Source organism: Equus przewalskii, chromosome 1 (genome assembly GCF_037783145.1).
Source record: "Equus przewalskii isolate Varuska chromosome 1, EquPr2, whole genome shotgun sequence".
Taxonomy (NCBI): domain Eukaryota; kingdom Metazoa; phylum Chordata; class Mammalia; order Perissodactyla; family Equidae; genus Equus; species Equus przewalskii.
The window spans coordinates 19,257,558-19,278,954 of record NC_091831.1 but is presented as its reverse complement, the minus strand read 5'-3'; the positions used below and the strand labels follow the sequence as shown (position 1 = coordinate 19,278,954).

The 21,397-nt window shown below is 44.9% G+C and overlaps 2 protein-coding genes across 12 annotated transcripts in view; one reads left to right on the top strand and one right to left on the bottom strand.

Annotated features, from left to right (window-relative positions):
• Nucleotides 1–9,030, bottom strand: part of LOC103564288 (guanylate cyclase 2G-like) — a 59,038-nt gene extending 50,008 nt beyond the window's left edge. The window contains 6 exon segments of the mRNA XM_070589957.1: nt 1,332–1,476; nt 2,898–2,952; nt 2,954–3,081; nt 5,234–5,343; nt 6,838–7,186; nt 8,641–9,030. Of these exon segments, the coding sequence (XP_070446058.1) occupies nt 1,332–1,476; nt 2,898–2,952; nt 2,954–3,081; nt 5,234–5,343; nt 6,838–7,186; nt 8,641–9,030 (1,177 nt within the window).
• The window catches only part of ACSL5 (acyl-CoA synthetase long chain family member 5), a 63,768-nt gene continuing 43,282 nt past the window's right edge, over nt 912–21,397 (top strand). Inside the window, exons 1-3 of one of the 11 annotated variants that reach the window (XM_070632527.1) lie at nt 1,330–1,455; nt 19,974–20,056; nt 20,263–20,449. The gene's annotated coding sequence lies outside the window, so the exon portion shown is untranslated. Of the gene's footprint in view, nt 1,456–19,186; nt 19,326–19,672; nt 20,057–20,145; nt 20,450–21,397 lie in introns of those variants that run through there. The other 10 variants (XM_070632508.1, XM_070632535.1, XM_070632513.1 and 7 more) reach the window with 10 other exon arrangements.

Here is a 21,397-nt window from a genome sequence, read left to right as displayed (position 1 = left end):
GCCAGTTTGGAAGGGGCGGGGGATCCTTCAGCCTTGAGTCCCTGAAAGGAGCCCAGGCACCCCCAAACCAAGGTGAGATGCCTCGGACTCTATTGAAGGACCTCGCTGCCTTCACACCCTCCCCTCATTCAGGCCCTGGGAATTTCTGGAAGGCAGGAAAGAGGAATTAATTGATCTGGCAGGGGGGATTACACTGAGAACAGGAAGACAGACTCCCCCAACCTCCCTTTTTTTTTTTTTTTTTTTTTTTAAGCAAATGCTTCAGGGTCAGGAAGAAAAGAAGGAAGAGAGGCAGGTTAATATTTCCACTTGGCAAAGGTGTTGATGGGGTAAATGTGAACTGAGCCTATGAAAACCCCAAAGAGCAAGACTTAGCCCCTGTCTTTAAATTTTAGAACAAAATTTAGGTCGTAATTTATTAAGTGAGTGATAAGCCAAAGAAAAGATAAATAGCTACCATTTACTGAGCATCCCATGTGCCGAGCCCTTGAGATAGTTCACTGGCTCCCAGCGTCACACAGCGGTGAAGAACAGGAGCCCTGGGGAAAGGCAGGCCTCATTTTGACTTCTGGTTCCACCATTTAGTAATTTTGTGACCTTGGACAAGTACATAATCTTTCTACCCTGCGTTTACTCACCTGTGGAGCATCATACAGTTAGTAACAGACTCCCTCCCGGGTTGTGTGAGAATTAAATGAGCTAGCCCACAGAAGCTCTTGGCACCCAGCTTGGTATAACGTAAGCCCTCAATAAATGCTGGTTATTATGATGATATGTGGCAGGAGGTGTTCTCTCTGTCTTACAAATGAGAAAACTGGAGTACACAAAGAGACAGCAGTTGGTCAGCTCCCAGGGTCGTTTTAAAACAGTTCACTTCCAAGCCAATCCTCACCCCTGCAAGGAAGTCCAATGGGATAGGCGCCATCTTTAGAGGTTGATAGTCATGAATCAGGCCCAGCGCCCCACCAGGGAGGACGCAGGATGGGAAGGATTATGGAAATGACCCCCAGGAGGCAGGTCTGGCTCTCCTCAGTTTTATTCTTGATGGATTCTGTTTGAATGGAGCTATGGGAGAGAGTTTCCAGAGGGCAGGGGATAAGGTAGCCCAGAGGTCCTCTCAGCTGGTCTGGGCAGCCTTCTGGACAGAGCAGGAAGAGTGGGCTGTGGCAGCTGGGAGGTTTAACCTCAAGCACCCCTTACAGAAGACTTGAGTCTCCAGGAATGACTCAGCGTGAGGCAGGCTTTTAATCACACGCCCGACGTCTCAAAGCCCCACCGATTTGGGCTGCAGGCCTGAGTCCAGAAAACCCATCAGCAGTCTAACCACTTACCCTGCAGTGCAGTCTGATTGGAACCTTTCAGAGTGCCGACCAACTGCCGCCCATCCCGGAAATCTCTTCCAGCCTGGATCATCTCCCTCACGGTCTGAGCATAGAGCGGGATGGTGTCGTGAAGGTAGGTAGAGGAAGGGCTCACCTTCAATGGGGGAAGCAAAGGCAGGGTTTTAAATGGCTCACAGCTTCCTGAGTCATGGCCTGAGGCTCTATTAGGAGGAATCTCACTCCATCCTCTTGATGGAGTAACGTAGAACATGTTTCCCATCATTCCACAGAAAGTGGAGGGCCCTCCACGTGGCCCGGGCCGAGCTATATTGTGATGTGCAGATATCACACTCTTTACTTTTTCTCCTTAGGCCTCCTTCTTCCTATTTGATCACATGATCCTTCAGATTGAGAACAGCTCTTTAGGCCATAAATGGGAACGAGTACGGTTTAATTGAAAGAGGGTAGATTTTGGAGTCAGGTTGGCCCTGCTACTTACTGGCTATGAAACTTGGGGTAAGTTCCATAATCTCTCTGAATCTCAGCTCACTCAATTATAAAACAGGGATAAACCCATTGTCATGGTGAGTATAAGGACAGTTAAATGAGGCAGAATTTGCAAAGTACCTACCCATTGCACTACCTGGCACATAGTAGGTCTTCAAAACATATTCTCGTATTTATTTAGTCAACAAAAATACAAGTGCCTCCTAAGTGCTATGCACTGTTCTCCTCATAGAACCTGGTACAGAGCTGACACTTAGTAGACGACTCCCCAAATATTTGTTGATGGATAGCTTTTCTTGTGTGTTGGGTCTGTGATCAGCTGCCTCATTCCTAATGGAATCCCTGTCATCAGTGGCCTGTCATCACCTCCAGGCTCAGCTTGGCTGCACAGTTGGCCCCAGCTCTGTTCAATGGTCTCTCTATAAAAACTTCTCTGTGGGAACCAGACACTTTGCCCCATGATCCCACACATACTGAGACCACCAGTGCCTGATAATCTCTCTCCCAACTGTCTTCTCCCTGCTCCAGACCATGTGCTTGCCTTGACCTATCCGAGTTCCACATCTCTGACCAGAATCCATTCTTGTTCTTGGTCCTGGCGTGCTGCTGGGAAAGGAGATTGTCATGGTCTGAGTACCCGCTGCTGTCTGTTCTGCTACTTCCGTGTACTAGGTTATTAGAAACTCAAAACCACAGCCTGGGAGAAAGATGTCACTGTCAGTCCCATCTTTCAGGTGAATACACGGAGGTGTAGGGAGGTTAAGCAATTCACGTCAAGGTCCCACAGTTAGTAAATAGCAGAACTAAGATGGGAGCCCAAGTCTCTGACTCCAAAGACCACCTGGCCTCCCATCTAGTAACCTCTGTCCTCCTCTGTGGTCCTGGGGTGCTGATTTCACAAGACAGCATCAGACCACTGTTGTTTGGGGCTATGGAAAATGAGGAAGTGTGTGTGTGTGAAGGAGTAGGGGAAGAAGAGAGGAAATAAGAGGGAGAATGTAAAAGCCAAATATAAATATCCTCAAAGACGTGGGGGCGGGACCCATGCAGGAAGGCCCTGTGCCACACCTGCTCCTCTGCGGGGATGGCGCTGTGGAACGGCGGCCCCCTCAGCCTTTGGTAGCTGTGTTTGGAAGCCTTCACCTCCAGCGCCTTCTCCGTGGGAGCTGAGAGCGATGAGAAACACTGACTCATAGACTTTGGGGAGGTGCATCACCTTCCCATTTGTCAATACCTCCTTCCAAAAACTGTCCTGAAAAATAATTAAATAAATGGAGCCGTTCTGTAGGAAATAATCTGAGCACAGAACTGCACGAAAGTCAGTGTCGAATTTGAATTGCTACATTCTAATCCTCGGAAACACAATGACTCTGGAAGGCCTGCCATGCAAGTTCCATGTTTTCTAGCTAGCCTCGAAGTGGGAAGGAAGCCAAAAAATAAATAAATAAAAAATAAAAACTTACCTGGAGCATCAAGCAGCTAAGAGGTAGAAAGCTTAACTTTTACCCGTGGATGGCGAAAACATGAAAAACTTAGGACTGTCGATTCTAGAGTTTTTGTTTGTGACTTGAGTGGTTTGTTACTATCGTTATTATCTATATTATTACTATTAAGAAAGGAATATCCACTCCTTGTATATACGTATATGACAGACAGTAGGACCTTCCCCGATTCCCTGCTGTCCCTCCCATCCCACTCTGAGAGGTGTTCAAACTTTCTAGGCACGTACAGAGGGGTGTGTGTTTGTGTGTGAGTGTGTGTTTCACGTAAATTATATACCACTACACTGCTCTTCTGAAGTTTGATTTCTTTTCCCCTTAAGCCTACGTCGTGAACATCTTTATAGAGTGGATTTATGCTATTCTTCTTTAAAGCAGCATGAATTCAACTGCGTGGATGTTGTGTGGTATATTTTTAGTCTACATTCTTTCTGCGCCACAAAACAATTGGAATTTGGTCATCAAGGTTTTAGGAGAAAGTAACCATGGGGTTGGAAGGGCTCCCCTGTCAATGCTAAGATTTGGCCCATCCTCTCCTCCCATCTTTCTGAAGGCAGAGGTGAGACGACAAGTGAGGAGAAAGGGGTGGACAGCAATGAAAAGGGAGCGTAGGAGGATGTTCTGGAAAGTTGAGCATAAGTGTAGAATTTCGGCTGGCCATCCTAAGAATCTGAGATGCTTTTGGTGATCCGAAACACTTCGTGATAAAAAAAAGCAAAGAAATCTGGGACCTTATTATACATCTTCCTTTATTCCCTTTTGCCATTTCAGCTTCTTATGATCATATAAAACATGCACATTTTAGAAAGATAAAGCTGCTGGAAACAATATACAGTCTGTCCATACCTAAATGCAAGTGGCTTTTTTAAGATGTCTGCTGGTATAGTGTGGTGGTTAAATGTGCAGACACTGAGGCCAGCCCACCTGGCTTTGCATACTAGCTCTGCTCATACTAGTCGTGTGAACTTGGGCAAGTTGTCACCTCCCAGGGCTTCAGTTTCCACATCAGTAAAATGAAGAAAATGAAAGTATCTACCCGACGGGGTGGTTGTAAGCTGAAATGAGTTTTAGTATCTCAAATGCTCATAGTGGAGCCTGGCCCCCAGTAAACACCCCATCAGGCTGAGCTGTGTGGGGCAAAGGGCTTGGTCCCAGAGTTCAAATGACCAGGTTTGGAAGACCAGCCATGCTACTTGGGAGCTCTGAGATCTTGGGTAAGGTACCTTCTTATCTAAGCGTCAATTTCTGCATCTGTAATGGGGTGCTAATAATATCTAGCTTATGAGGCTGTTTGGCATACTGAGTGCAATGATGCCTGGAATTAATGCACGGCATGTCTACCTCACAGAGCTCTTGGTACTATCAAATGCAGCGACGCATGTAAAATGTGCAACTTGATACTCATAGGAGGCACGTGGTACATTTCAGTTATTCCTATCATTACCAAAAGAACCAAATCACCTTAGATTGCCTCACTGGACCAGGATGTTAGTCTCTCCAGGCCTCCGTTAGAACTCCAACAGGGACACAGGGAAGTGACCACGGGAGAAAAGGAAGTGATAGCCACTTGTGCTGGAGAGTCCTTTGGGGAGGTCTCAGCTACCCAGTAGAAATAATAGTCCTTCCTCAGCTGGTGTTCCCTGACAAAGACCACAGAGGGCTAGGCTCCAGAGCCAGCAGCCCAGTTCAAGGCCCAGCTCAACCTCTCACTAACTGTGCAAAAGAACTCCAGGTAAGTTCTTCCAGCTCAGTCCCAGTCTCCTGATCTTAAGATGAGGACACAAGAGTGCCTGCCTCCTAGGGTCATAGCGAGTATTCAGTGAGCTAATGCATCTAGCACATAGCAAGTGCTCCCTACATGTTACCTCTTACTGCGGGAGCCATTGAGGGGTCGTGGGCACCCGCCTCCAACTGCTGCAAAATAATGAGGACAAATTCTCCTGTGTTGAGTCCCAGCTTCTCTGCAGCCAGCAGAATAATTTGCGCATCCTCTGAGCTGCAGATTAAGATGATAACTGTAAGAGAAAACAGAGTGGGCCAATTGTACATGGTCACGTGCATGCATGCATGCACACTTTTGAAGTCTAGCCTGAAGCCACTCCAAATGAGACATGAACATTTTTTCCTTGAGCATGCTTTAGGAAATAAGAATGCCTACACTATTCCCAGAGAGTACACCTCTTGAACCAGACCAGCATTATACAACCTGGCAGCTTTTGCTTTTTGGACCAAAGACTTCACCGCAGCTCTCTCCCAAGTCCAAGCTGAAAAAGTCTGGGAGCATGTCTGTACTCTAGTGCTCTAGTGTCTTTGCTTAATTGACTCAGAACAACAGACTCAGCTTGTGTCTCACCAGCCACACATCAGTTAGGAGGAGTTCACAGAGGGCCTGGAATCAGGGGCATTCAAACTTTCTGAGCTGGGATGGGAAGGGAGTGGGCCATCCTCCTTTTCTCCCATCCAAATGTGTCAGCATGCATTTTGAGGTCACACACATGAACTGACCATGGGAAGTCACATGAAGTAGTGATTTTTTTTTTTTTAATGACGTAAATTGTAATCTATTTATCTGAGCTCCAACAATGTACCAGGCACTGTGCTAAGCACAGGAAACACAGTGAGCAAGAGAGAAGGCCCCTGTCCTCAGGGAGCTGTCAGTCAGACAGACAGTATACAAGTGAAGAAATTAAAGAGATCATTCAAGATTCTAATTAGTGGGGGCGGGGAGGATGCTGTAATAGTAACAGGGGTAAAACCATTTCGAATCAAGTAGTCAGAAAAGGCCCCTTGGAGAAGGTGGACTCTGAGCTGATTCTAGAAGGATGAGAGGAAGCTACCCACAGAAAGAGCACTGGGTGGAGTGAGGTAGGATTGCAGATGGCACTCCAGGCCAAATTGCAAAGTCCCAGGGCCAGAAAGAGCTTAGTTTATTTGAAGAACAGAGAGGAATCAGTTACTAATTCCTGCTAGAAAGTGCAGCCCTATAAGCACCATAACAAAAATAATTGCTATCATATATTGGCCAATTACTATGTCCAGCACTGTACAGCATGACCCTAATTAATCCTCACCGTTCTATGAGGTAGGTAGGATGATTGTCTCCATTTTGCAGATAAAGTATCTGAGGCACAGAGAGATTAAGGTACTTTCCCAGGAGTACACAGCTAGAAAGTGTTAGAGGCTGGTTTCAAACCCAAGTCCGTCTGTCTCCAGAGCCCATGCTCTGAACAACCACGCAAGTCCAGGACCCAGCCCACCTGGAAGATACTTCCAGAGCTTATTCTGTGCATCATATCACTATAGCATCAGAGATTTCACTTTAGACCAAAAAAAAACCCAAAGAATTTTTCTGTTGTTGGTGATGCTTTTATGTATCATTACTTTTGTACCCTGTTTGTGTCTGCTTTTTACACCCATAGAAAAATGAAGAGTTCTCAGTTTTTTCAAACAGTCTGCTTTTCCTATTTGTCTCTCCAAACATAAGCAATGGGAGACTCTTTTCTACTTACCCCTGGTAGTTGCTGACATGCTCCTAAGATTCTCCTGGAGGAGGGCTCGATCATTGTTGGTATATCTCACACTGGCAGTGATGGTGAAATGGGACTTGAGTTCATTCTCTGCAACCCTCCACAACTCATCCACTCCATCCCAGGAGGAAGTCCTAGAGTGACCTCCCAGCATCCCGATGTGTTTCCAGCCCAGGTATCAGAGGCTTTTCTGGAGCACACCACCAATTTTGTGCATGGGGGGCACGAGTTTCACATAGGTGTCATACAAGAAGTCATTTTCCGGTTTTGCTGTTTGTCCAACAAAGTCAAACATGGGGATGTTCCACACAGAGGCCAGCAAACCAATAATCTTGAAAGCAACCAAAAGGGTGTCTTTCAATAATTGAGTTTATGCCACTCTCACCCCACTGTAAGGTATCTGCATAAACTGTGGATTCAGTGAGTCTATGGGTCATACTAGATCCTCTCTTTTGGAGCATGGATGATAATGTCTTGGATCCAACTTGAGGATGCAAGACCTCAGAGGACAAGAATAACAATATTGGACTTTTATTGAGAGCTTACTATGTACCGAGCATTCTAATGAGAGCTTTCATATATCACCTCAATTCTTACAGCATTTCTATGAGATAGGTGTTCTCATTAACCCATTTTATAGATGAAAACATGGGGACACAGAGATGTAAGTTACAAAGCTAGCGAATAATGGAGCAGGGTTTGAAATCAGGCAATAAGGTTCCAGAGCCCACACTCATAGCTGCTACTCACTCTCTTAGTCTTTCTTTCTTAGTTTGTTCTTTGTTCATTTCTCATTCATTTTTCTTAGAAGCCTACGATTTACAAGGAACTTTGGAGATCTTACTCTTAAAGGAGATTTTCATCTCTTTCAGGAGCTAAGACATATACAAATGCTCTAGAGTTAAATATACCCTTTAATGTTTATAGCCAATAGATTCGTAGGAGTTTAGAGAAATGAGAAATTACTTCTGATTTGGGAATTAGGAATATGGAGGGATGAAGAAAGGCTCCGTGGCATTTGAGCTTGACTTTGAAGAATGGGTAGGCTTTGGACAGCTAAAATGTGTTAAAAGGAGAATTCCAGGAGAGACGACGATTCAAATTCCAACATGAACTTAATTCTACAGCACCCACTAATGATAGCTCTGCAGTATTATTGAGGGTGAGGACTGTGACGCTCCATTCTATTCAGCCTTTGCATCAACACCTCTCAGAGGCCAAAATACCCAAGGACATCAGCAAAGGGAATCCCATTAACTAAACAAACATAAGTCATTTGTGTCTCTCATTTTCTTGCCCTGGCTTATTGCAATCTGTCATTCGTTCTTTCTTGCTTAGTTTTACTATCACTGAATAATTTATTATACACACCAAAGGGAAATCTACACAAGCAATATTTTTCTATTTAAAACCAAGCATTCATTTCCTTCTTAATTATTCTGAGCCTTTCACTCTGACATTAGAGTGAATAATGACAATATTAGAGTGAATATACAATAGCACCAAGTCCAAACAATTGACACATGTGTTAGTGAACACCAACAAGTTAGTGAGTGAACTAACAATTATTGATTTGAAAGGTTTTCATTACAGGGAATGTTAACTGTTCTAATTGCATGGTCTAGTCTAGTTACATCTCAAAGAAATAGTACCCAAGACCTACACAGTTATTATTTATAATAATGCCATCCTTTCAAGAGATGGTTCAAGTCTGTACCATCACCTTTAAGACCATCCCTTCCAATGGAAACTCAATCAAAGTTTCTAGAAGGCTGTATACTCTACCTCTGCTGCTTCTGGGCATGCTGGTCCAAACAGGGCAGAAATTTGTTCTCTCTGGACCTGGTTGGTAAAAATAGCAAGAGACTCCTTGGCACCAGACTCAGAGGCTGAGTTGGTATAAGTGAACTCCCAGCTGAACTTTCCAAGGTCCGCGGGCTCGGAGTTGATCTTGTCCAGGGCAATCTAGAGGCCCACACCCAGCCTTTGCACACTGAATGGATGGGAAATGTTCCAGGGGGCCTGAAGGCCCACAGTGAGTTTAGCAGCCTCAAGCCAAGTCACCAGCACACCGACAAAGAGAGTCAGAAGTACTGTTAGTTGGGTAGCATGGCATTCAACGCCCAAACAGAGCCCAGATGTGAGTGGAGCCCCAGCACCTGTCCTGGGAGCCATAGATGTTGTCTAATACCTGTATCACTGCAGAACTCTGAGAGACTTAGCCTCTTGGCCACTCATGCCAGGAGCTTAAATAATAGTACAGAGTTCCCTCAGGACCACAACTTGCTTTCTACTCAGTGCCATTAATTAACTGAAAGCTTCCCTTTTCAGAGTCTGTCCTAACACCATCTAGAAGCAGCAGGCTTGTCTAAAGAGGCCAGGGCAGAAAGTCAGCAAGGCCCTGGTAATTGACCTAATGACACCACTGACAAATTTCATGGTCCTGGGCAAGTCGCAATCTGGCCCCCTCCCCCTTGCCCCAGGTCCCTCTCTTCTAATAAAATAAGAATCATGGGATCCACTCAAGTGGAGGCAGATGGCCTGGGCTGGAATTCTGACTCCACGATGTATTAGCTGTGTGACCTAGGACATGTTACTTCCCCTCTCTGTGCCTTAGTCTCTTGGCCGAAAAAATGAGAGTAAAACTATAATGGGGTCTTCCCCAAAGCAGTATGGTGTGATTAAAAGAAATCATACAAGTCCAGTGTTTGGTACAATGCCTGGGCAAAGAGAGCCACTTCGTCAGTGTTAGATGCTGCTGCTGCTGATGACGAGAGTGATGACTGAAGAAGCTGATATTGTAATAATGATGATAATTATCACCTGCTGAATTCATCTTGTAGGAAATCTTTCTGGAATAAGTGAGCTGATGGCTATGAGAGGGTTTACTGACATCTGGCACAGTCTGTATCCCTCACCCAGGCCCAGGGCACCAGGGAGAGGTTACTGATGGATGAATAATAATTCCGCCTCTACACAGGTCAGAGCAAGGAGGTGGGGGCGGCTCTCTGTTGAAGAATTACTTTATGTGAAGTATTATAGGCATGGCAGGCCTCTTGGGAAACCATTGCTATCCTTGGGTAAGATATCCCAGTCATTAGCCAAGCAAATGCACATCAGTATAAAGGATTCAGTTCCCGCCTACCATGGGTTTTCCTTTGGACCACCCTGGCAGGGAGAGGCTGGCATCTCACAGTCATCTCAGGTTATGTAATTCAGCACAGTAGATTTGCCATGATTCTCAAAGCCTGATCTAAGGACCACCCGCATCAGCCTCTACTGATGGTTAGAAATATAGATTCCAGGGACCCACTTCAGACCCTACAAACCAGAGTGTCTTGGGTTTACTCTGGGAATCTGCATTTAAGAGGAACTCAAATATCCCCAAGTACACTAAGGTCTGAGAAATTCTGAGACAGTCAGAAATGAAAGGAGAGAAAGAATAGCCAATAACTCTTCTCTACTTATCTTCCTTCAATAGGAAACCCCCTGAATGGGATTACTGAGACAGCCCTGGTCCATCTCAGAGAGAGCCATTTCTAAAGCCATGGATTGGAGGGATTGCTTTCTCCGCACTAAATTCACCATAAGTGCTTCTTCACTGAGCTTCAGACTCTCTCTCCTCTGCTAGGACAGCTTACAGTCAATTTGCAAAATCATCTGAGTCTAAAGACTCCCTTGCTCTAATCATAGGCAGAATTCCCTGGATCTTTTTGACTCAGATGCTTACCAGATATATATGGTCTTGGGGAAGTCAGTTAAATCTGTGCCTCAGTCTCCTCAATTTCAAAATGAGCATAACAACGCCCCTCTCAGAGGGATCTTGTAAAGATATCGCGAGATTGTGTCATCACTCAGCACAGTGTCTCACGTGTAGTAGGAACTCAATAAAGGAGCTTTCTTCGTGGGTGTAGCATTGCACAAGTCAGGATGTCAAAGCTAGAGTTCTGGAAACAATATTTTATTACATACTCTGTGTCCTCTCTCCCTGTTCCATACACAAAGTTCTTAAAATTTGTGTTCCCACTCTAGATAATTTTAGATTCTTTGTGTTTACAGATTGCCTTTCTCTGAGAAACTCTGAAGCCAGGTGATCATAAGTATAAGTATTATTTATATTTGTAAGTACTTACAAGTGAGCATGGTCAAACCCAGAAGAAAATATGGATGACGTTCAGCACTAGTGAGAGTTTAAGAAACAGACATACACTGCTGGTAGGAGTATTAATTCATAGCGGTTTTCCCATACACATCCCAAAGCCTTAAAAATATATGGATCTTTGACTCAGAAATTCCAATTTGGGGTAATTATCCTAAAGAAATAAGATCATATAATGAGTTAACATGGTGCTTTTTTCTTATAGCCAAAAACTAGACACAATCTTCACGTCCAACAGGAGGGGCCTGGATGAGTAACATGGAGTGAATCCACATGACTGAGGAACACGCAGTCATTAAAAATGATGTTTTAAATGTGCATTCATTGACTTAGAAAGATAGTCACAGTGTAGTAAGTGAGGAAGCACACTATAAAACAACATGTATGGTATTCCATTTTTGTTGTTTTTAAAAAAGCACACAAATTTGCATAGCACAGATTCCGTACACCAAACCACTAAAAGTGGCTCTCTCTGGGCGATGGGAATTATGGGTGGTTTTTTCTTCCTTTCGCTTATCTTAATTTCCATATTTTTTGTCTTAATATCTGTGATAAGGAAGAAAAGTGAAAGTTTTAGTTAAAAATAAACCCATATGGACTGGGTGTTAAGTTTGGCACACTCCACTTTGGCATCTGGGTTAGGTCCCAGGCGTGGACATATACCACTTGTTGGCGGCCATGCTGTGGCAGCAACCCACATACAAAATAGAGGAAAGTTGGCACAGATGTTAGCTCATGGTGGATCTTCCTCAGCAAAATAAATTAATGAATTAAATAAACCTATGGACTTGCACTTGTGGAGTGAAAGCACAAGGGGTTAAACTCATGTTGGCTGAATTTTCAGATCAGGAGCACCTCACGCTGGTCTGAGACTCACACTTCTAGGCACTTGGTATACCTCTATGGGCTCTAATTATTCTCTGCTGAGCTCAGCCCCTGCCAATTCTCCATTGCCCTCTGATGGGGAGAGAGACGGAGATGCTGTGATCCAGGTAGTGGTGATCAGTGTCCAGAAACCATTGCCGTAGTAACAGCCCTACCCAGTTTGTGCAAAGTGCTTCATTGGCTGGATTAGAAAAGTTTGAGGTGAAAACCAATTTAGGGGGGATTGTAGGGACTGTGGCTGCTGGAGGGGGGAAGCTGTTCTTCACTTTGCTTCTCAGGCCTCCTCCCTTCTAGGAAATTCTTGTGCCTACAAGTTACCATGGTGGTTGAGCTGGGAGGCCATGTTGTTTCATCCAACGATGCTTTGGAACAAAAGTCATCTGTGCTTGGCCAGCAGAGATGCAAAGCTTGGTTTCCTATGTTAGTGGGGCTAGTACCTTGATTCCTAGGTACGTTATCCCATCTCTGTTGCCTGAAAAGTCTGTTACAGAGGGAAGGTTCTTTCTGCCTGATTTATGGTTTCCTCAATGCCAACCAGCTTGGGCAATAAACCAGGTTTAGGGCCAGCTGTTCAGCATCCGAGATCAGATAAGATCAGCTGTATCCAGGGTGGTGGGGTTTTCATAAAACCCCTGGTATTTTTCTAGCTGTTCTTCTTCCCCTCCTGCTTTCACCCTGAATCCTTTCAATTTGTAAATCAGTGCTCTGATCATGTTTAGAAAAAAAGTGAAGGTTTGGAATGCGTGGGTTGGAATTTCTCCACAAGGTGAGAGGCAGGAAAGGTGTTAGGCCCACTTGGAACACAGTGAGCCTGTAAATGCCTGGAGGGAAAGACAAGGGGAGAGGAGCCCTCGCGCTTGCCTCACACACACTCACATCCACTCTTGCATCTCTTGGTGTGTTCTGGGAAAAAGCATCAACGTCAGGCTTCACCGAATAGATAAGACTGTAACTGAGCCTCTGTTTCGTTTTCTATGAAGTGAGGAAAGGGCAGGGAGCAGAAACCACTGGCCTCATCCGCATCCTGCCCTAAAGTCCTAGGACTCTGGTGGATTCATAACTAACCAAGTATCCCATGCTTGGTCGCGGCACCAAGTCTCTTTCCTGGTCTTGCTTACAGGTTCCTAAAGGGAACATTCCTGAAGGTCTAGCTCACCTTATACTGACCATCCCAGAAGTAAGAGCAAGTGAAAGTGGCTATTACCTGTCAGGATATAAACCTCAAACTTCCCTGCTGTGTTCTCAGCTTTTGCAAAGAGTTGTGACACAGGCACTGAATATGAAGCTCCGAGCGAGTAAATGTTTGAGGAGCCGTAGGAAAGTGGAGTAAAGGCTGAATTTGTATAAAGCTGGGAGATGCTGTTTCTTAGATCTGCACCAAAGCAAATTCCTCAGATCCAAAAGCCACTCCTTTAGGTGGTCATGCACACACTACTCCTAGAAGGCCGAGGATGGGGTACTGGCCTTGGCTTTCTGATGAGGACACTCTGCTCTTGTGCAAGGGGACGAGAATCCTCCTTCCTAGGAACTCTACCTGTGTCTTACGTACTTCAAACACCTGATCCGTAGCCGGTGCTGCTGAAATACACGCTTCCTCTGGCCTGTATGCTGCTCTTTCTCACTCCTGTTTCCACCAGGAATGAGTCTTTGATGCCTGAGCAGTTTCTTTTGACAATCTGGGGCTTCTAATCAATACTTTCAAGTTTTCTGCTGGCTACAAATATAATCTCAAGTTTAGCAGGTTGGTCTGGACTAAACGCCAGATTTCTGATCTGAATATTTATTTTGTGGTCTTTGATCCTGCTTCCCAGATTACTGCTCCCACCCCTCATAAAGCCTTAGCATGAAGAGTAAAAACTTTCAGAAGATACTGGAAAGGAGGGTCAGCTGCCTGCTCCAGGTTCTCAGTAATCAAAGATACTAAATGATTAACAGTGATGTAATCACTTCCCAAGCCACTTTGCAAAAAATTTTAAGTTTTCCAAGAATACCTTTCTTGTCACAGTGTCCCAAACACTGAGCAAATAAAGAATGTGACCTTGTCTTAACACAGCTTTCTGTCTTAAGTGATTATATACTTTCGACCCGTAAGAATGATATGCTTCTCCATCCAAGCCAATTGGAGACCTGTGTGACACTAGGCTTGTCACTGGGGCTGTTTCTCTTTGGGGTCTAGCCATCTAAAGCCAGGCAGGATGTTCTCTCTGACTCCTCCACCCTCTTCAGTTTCTTGTCTGTAGAGACCAGAACCCCTCCCACTTCCTGGCATTTCCGCTCTGCTCATGTTAAAGGCTCCCAAATAACTCCCTAGCCAGGCACTCAGAGTCTTTCTCCCATGCCGTGAGCCCAGAGAACCAAGGCTGCAAAGCAGAGGGTGATGTCCTTAACGTCTTGGCGAGGGGGGAGGTGTTGGCACTCCTCAAAAGTATTGCAGCTGCTATCTGAGTTTTCTCCCACCCCCTCCTGTAGGAGGCAGTGTAGCAGAGTGGTTGAGAGTGCAGGTTTGGAATGAGACTGAAGCTGGCTTGGGCATGTTAGGCACCGTCTGAACCTCAGTTTCCTCATTTGTAGTTACCCTGATGGGCTCATATGAGAATTAGGCAAACTAATAGATGTAGAGCGCACCGCATGGAGCCGAGCGTGGAACAACGGTCAGTGAATAGCAGCAGTTTTATAATAAGGGAATGTTACTTCAGTCAAGAAGATCTTAAACTCTGTTGGATGGATGCTATGGAAATGCAAAGGAGTAAAGCACTGCTGCTACAGAAACCAGAGGAAAAGGTAAAAGACATCACCGTCTTCAAGTTCACTCTGAGCAGTTGTAACATGTTTGCTGCTGCCATTGGGTAACACCAACTTTTGTTTTTATTCTATAAATGTTAAGGCAGAGGACGTTTGGTCTAGAGCAGCATTGTCCAAGAAAAATAGAGTGCGAGCCATGTATGTAATTTAAAAATTTCCAGCAGGGGCCGGCCCAGTGGAGCAGCAATTAAGTTCGCACATTCTGCTTCGGCTGCCTGGGGTTTGCCAGTTCAGATCCCGGGTGTGGACATGGCACTGCTTGGCAAGCCATGCTGTGGTAGGTGTCCCACATAGAAAGCAGAGGAAGATGGGCAAGGATGTTAGCTCAGGGCCAATCTTCCTCAGCAAAAAGAGGAGGACTGGCAGCAGATGTTAGCTCGGGGCTAACCTGCCTCAAAAAAGAAAAAAAAATTTCCAGCAGATGCATTTAAAAGAGTAAAAGGAACATGTAGGATTACTTACCCAGTATATCATAAATAATATCATTTCAACAAGCAATCATCATTGTAAAAATTGAGATTTTCTGTTATTTTCTTCATCCTGGATCTCCAGAATTTTGTTTGTGTTTTGTACTTAGACATCTCTCAATGCAGACTTGCCTCATTTCAAGTGCTCAGTAGCCACATGCGGTTACCGGCTACAGTATTGGACAGTGCAGGTCTAAATCTTCCCTCTGAGCAATGCTTCTAACCTGCTGGGATATAGTGATGTTTCCTGTGGGGATGTTGAAGGTTCTGGGAACTTAGAGCTGACACCTCTCTTGGGAACCTTTACACTTTCCATCTGATTCTTAAATGCTCTTAGGAAGCTCTTGCTGATAAAGGAGCAAGTTGCCTATTTCACTGTGTTCCAACCTTGTTGACGTCGTGACCCTGAGAATAATGGTATTTATATGAGACCCTGAAACCCCTGGATGAAGCTGTCCATTGAGCACACCCAGCCCACCAGTCGCCACAGTTCACAAGTTGGGAAGCTCAGATCTAAGTCTCAGGGCAATTTGGTCTCTGTGTGTTGTTTTTATGTGGCGGGGGCAGGGACAGCTTATCTGGATTTAGTGTAAGCTTTTTATTGCAATCTGTGCAAACACCATTCTTGTCAACTAAGTGCTCATGCTTGAGTAACACTTCCTTCCCACAACGAATGAGAAAGTGGCCTCAAGAGCCCAGGTGCCCAAGCCCAGTGACCCGAGGTGAGCAAAATGAGCTGCTGCAGACACTGAGGTGTGGGGTTAGCTTCCCACATGTGCGCTGTGAAGCCTCATGGTGCAGGGCTGACAGTGGGGCCCAGAATAGAGCTGTGGGCACTCATGGAACAGCAGACAAGGAAGCAGAAAGATCTGGAAGGATGCACAGCTGGAGTATGTGGTGCATTGTCCCCTCCCTTCAGTTGAGTGAAGGAAGGCTCTGTGCGGGAAATGCCCTCAGTGGCAGGAAGGATGTCCAGGCAGATGGGAAGCCCTTCTAAGGAGGAAAAAGGTAGCTGTTCTTCCACCCTTGGCATCAGGTCCATGGCTGGCATCGGGTCCTGCTTCCTCTAGAGCAAGAGTTCTTAATTTTCTTTGAGAAACCAATGAAAGTTTCCAAGAGCAATGCATATATAAACACACAAGATTGCAAGGGGTTCATGGAATCGATCCTACTCAATTATAGATATGTCTTGGGCTCTGGACTCGAGACTACCTGAGCTCAAAATCTGACTGGGCAAGTTATTTGGCCTCTCTTAGACTTTTTTTCTTCTGCAAAATGATAGTAACTTCATAGTGTTGCTGTGAGATTAAATGAGATGTTGCCAACAAAGCTCTTGCTGCAGTGCGGCCACATAGGAAGTACTCAATAATGTTCATATCATCTCAAAGGCCGTGAGAAAGGAGCCGGCATGAGAACCTAAGATTGCTACCCTGTAAGGTGTGCTTTGAGTGCCATTAGCCTTTTGAAACATCAGATAACCAAGGAAAGGGTAGGTATAGAATTCTGATCATTGGGATGGCCAATTATGGCACTCTTGTTAAGAGCTGAAGGAACTTCGCCCCTTCCTTTTCACATCTCAGTAGAAGGGTAAACTTCAAAGTCAGTTCTGCCATGTGGGAAGCTAAAGGTCGGTCCATCTCAGCTTTATTTTTGCCCTCTTTGTGCCATCAGAACCTCTGCCCTGCTGTATAGCTAACGCTAAGGAGGGACATCTTGCCTCTCACCTTTCTGATCCATTATAACTAAATTCACATGAAGAGATACAGTCTATAGCTTGAGGACTCTGCTTCTCTTTCTTGTTGGGTGATATTGTCTGACTTCTAAAGACTTGGATTAACAGTTAAAACAACCTGGGATCCTTCCTAAATAAGTATTCCCCATGCCTCACGTGTCCCAGCTACTCCAGACATCTTATTCTTCCCCTTTTCTTCTCATCTCCTTCATTCTTCTTTGCCCCCACCCAGAATGCTTACAATGAGCATTACTGAGTAGCTATTCCATAATCTGGAGCCAGTGAAATATTCTAAAGCAGAGGAGTCAGAGGTTTAAGATGAATCTTCTGGATTCTGAGGGCAAAAGTTTATTAAAAGGAGAAATTCCACTTTCCTCTAGAAGGAATTCTTTAGTTTTAGTGGTATCTGGAATCTGGAAACATCCCTCAAAGACCTTTATATAATATTTGGCACCCTGATTCATACCCCCAACCTGCTCTAAAATCTGTTTTGCAACAAATCGTGCTCCCTAAAGAAGGTTTCCTTTCCAGGGACAAGATGCAAATCACCTGGCTTTGCAAAATAGCCTGAAATTATTTTAAAAAGTAATGCTTGGCCCCACCACCATCATCACCCTATGACCAAGCTATGGGATCTGGGGAAGGTAACGTACCTTCCCTAAGCTTCCATTTTCTTATCTGTACAAACCATAACTACCTGGTAGTTTTACTGTGAGGGCCAAATGAAGTCCTTGTCATGGAGCTTGGCTCCCAGCAGTCACTCACTAAAGGTTCAGATGTTGAAAGTGTTGTCCCCACTCATACCTCACAGGTTTGTTAGGAGATAGTCTGGAAGTATTTTAAAAATGGGAGAAGCTATACAAATGCAAGGTGGTGCTGTGTAAAGTCCGCCTGCTTATGAGGTCTGTCTTTCTCTGCTTTCAAAAACAGAGAAAACCTTGTTTCTGCTTCCAAAGAGCTGTCAAGCCCTATCATAATATCTCGGCTGTTTCCAGGCTGTGTTACAAAACTCTGAAATGGCCTCCAGGCTTCTAGAACTGTTGTGTATGCAAGTATGGTTCCTTTGGTTCTATGAAAGAGAAACGAGTATATTCAAATGGGCTAGAGCAGTGTGTGTGTGTTAGAACTGTGGCTGTTAGGTCAGACTCTTCACATCTCGGGCACCTCACCTATGAACGATCTAAAACAATGAATGTTTGCACTTTTTAGGGGCTATAGGATGCCCAAACCTGAAAGGAATTTTTTGTTGTTGTTGAATTCTAAATGCACATGGCTGTGAGAAGGGAGGGAGGAATGGAGGGTGTTGCAAAGACTTCTCTAAGACATATTTTTTTGAAGAGAGATGCTGTAGGACACTAAGTTTTGTCAAGAGAGGGTGTAGCCCCTTAGGGCACTGGAGACCAGGGTTCTGGACTGCCTTCTCCTGCTAAGTCGACACCTCACTGTAGCTAGCTTCTTCACCCTTTGCAGTCTCAGGTACCCTCAGAATAAAGTTAAGGTCATTGGATTAGGTGATGCCCCATACACACCCAGACTCATATCCACACGGGTTGTCTAGCTGTGATGCTACCAGCTTTGACTTACATTTATATAAAGGAGAAGTGGGCCAGTGAGTGGAAATACCTCTTGCTGTTGCAAAGTACTACTCTGGGACCTGGGCTGTCTGTTGGTCTAGAGTAACACCTGTCCGCTAGAGCACATAATAATAAGTTCCACTCTGTGTCAAACTCTCCTCCCAATTGCAAGGTCACCATCGCCAAGACTACCCAAAACGGTCATTTTGGGCACTTCAGTCATTGGGTCCATTGAAAGCAGGGGGGCTGCTTGGAGCAGTGCTGCTTCTAATGTGTTCCTAGTGTGGTTCCCAGACCAGCAGCATCCACTGCTCTGGAATTATGAGAAATTCAGATTCTCAGGCCCCAACCCAGGACTACTGAGTCAGAAACTCTGGCACTGGCCTGGCAACCTGTGTTGTAACAAGCTCTCCAGAGGGTTGTGTTGCTCACTAAAGGTTGGGAACCACTGGATTGGAGTATCTTGCCCTCTGGCAAGCGTGGCATCAAAAGGTGTTCAGTGGGTTGCTGCTTAACCCACCTAAGCCCAATCAAGTGAGAGTCAGGCTCCCAGTTCTCATTGAACTGGATCTTCTTAAGCCACTTCTTGGAAGCCCTTTTCTTTCAGATACTCTGGCAAAACTAGGGCTCTGTGGCAAGAGGTGACTTTAAAGAGTTAACGTATCTAAGACTTGTGTGAGAATCTGACCTAATAAGACCTTTCTGTTAATAGGGTAGCCATTCCTTCATGCACAAGTCAGCAGGAAGTGGTATTGCTTCTGATTTTGATATTGGCCACCTGACCAAACACAGTAAGAAGAAACCTAATGCAGCATTTCCACGAATTTCTTCAGGCCTGATACACAGAAAGAGTTAAGTGTCTAAGGTCTGCTGGTAGTTAAATGAACACTTATATCAACAAAGCAGCACCATATAGGGTCAAAGCCACTGCAGTGGTTGTCTGTGATGGTCTTGCCTTGATGACTAACTGGTTGTGTGATTCTGGGTGATTTCTTTTCTCTGAGAAGGTTTCAATAGTCTCACCTGTAAAACGGAAATTGAAAATCATCTCAAGAGCCTCTTTCATTTACACTCATCATTTTTGTTTAGTAATGATGCCTTGCAGTCTTAAAGATTTTGGAATCGAGAATGGTGACTAGTGGCTTCAAAATGGAAAGAGAGAACACAATTGGCTGAGCAGTGATACGGAAGCGACCCTGCTTCTTCAAGGGCCTCGCTGAGCCATGGGTGGTGCAGACCGTATCCATGATTCCGCATTCTAAATACAACTCAGTGAGGCTTGTCCCTCAGGCTAGACTCGAGAGTGATTTGCTTTATTTGGTTGTCTTGGAGACATTCTAATTCTAGAAGGGTCACCGGCCCTTTCTAGAAGAAGACTGATCTCTAAACGCAGACCTCTGCTTATCTGAATCTTAAAGTTATAGCTTGAGCTGTTAGAGTGGCTTCTCACTTTTCTCTCACCCTAAACTCATGGAGCACTTTTGTCCTCTTGTATGTAGAGCTTCCTGTTCCTATCACGATCTCAAGGATTCTGCCCCCAAAGCGGTGGAAAGCCCTGTCTACTCCCTTCCCTTCCCCTGAGGTATGGGCTGTAGAAAAGGTTTTGCTTGTTAAACGTTAGCTTTCTGAGCTGAGCACTGTCTTCTTTTTTTTTTTTTTTCTTCCTCTTAGACCTATTGCATAACGACCTCTTGTTTTAACCTTTCACCAAATTCTACTCTTCTCACTGTCAGAGGTTACCAGAAGTGTTTGAACAAGTAACTTCTACCTTTGAACTTCTCTTGCAAGAGGTTCAGAGTTTCCAGGGGAGCTCACTGGCCACTCTCAGTGCAGGACGCGTTGGCTTCAGGTGTGGCCCCATCACAGGAGCTGTGGAAAGGGTAGAGGAGCCAAACCTACATATGGAGCTAAACCAGAACAGCCAGGTGTGAGGGGTGCATTTCCTGGCCCCAGGAAGTGAGAGTATTCTTACAAGGTAAGTTCTGATCATGCTATTTGCTCTATAGTTTATATATCTATGGGATCGTGGGGATTGGAGTGGTTTGGCGAGAAGAAGGTGGGACGTGTATCTATATTCAGGCTAAGCCTCTTTTACAACATGATATTACATTTGGTTGAGCAGAAATCTCAGCTAACTTGTGGGAATCAAATTAAAAGTCAATTGGAAAGGAGGTAGAAACATCGAAGCTATCTGAATGCTGGCAGGAGATAGACTTGGAAAAGAACGTAGTTAATTTCACTAAATGCGACTAAAACAGACTTAAAAGCTTTAAGGATTATAGGCAAAACCAGAACATGGGTCTCCTTCATCTTCCATTCAGAAATTTCTGTATCAATATGGTTAGAAAGGCTATTCATTAGGCAGCAATTCTCATTTGGAAGGGAGAAGGGAGAGGGAATCCTTAGCAGACATTCTAGTAGGTACTGGAGTCTCCTAGTGGGTATGTGACAGTGTGTTAATCCATTGGCTCGCCACTTTCTGTAAGATTGATGGTGGTGTTCCCACTCTGTAGCTGAATAATGTGTCTCTGGCCTATGCTACACAGCCAGGAGGTGGTGTGGCTAGAATTTGATTCCTGATCAGTCTGTCACTACAACCTGCTGCATAATACAGAATTCTTGTGTGTTGCCAAAATCTTCCATTATTCCCTCAAATCTTGGGAGTGTCACTCAAGCACATAGGATTGAAAAGGAATGCAACTCTCCTAGAACTTTAGAATGGTCCAGACCCTTCTGAACTTGAGCATTCAAGCCTGGGGGAAACCAATAAAAAGAGAAAGCTCATCTTCTGGCCCTGAGCTCTTCACCCAGTTGGTGAAAGAAGACAGCACCGGGGAAGAGTCCAGCAGCATTATAGAGGCTGACACTTGACACCCATTCTGCCATCTTCTGCTCTCTGATGGAGGCAGCTGCCCCTTGGGGA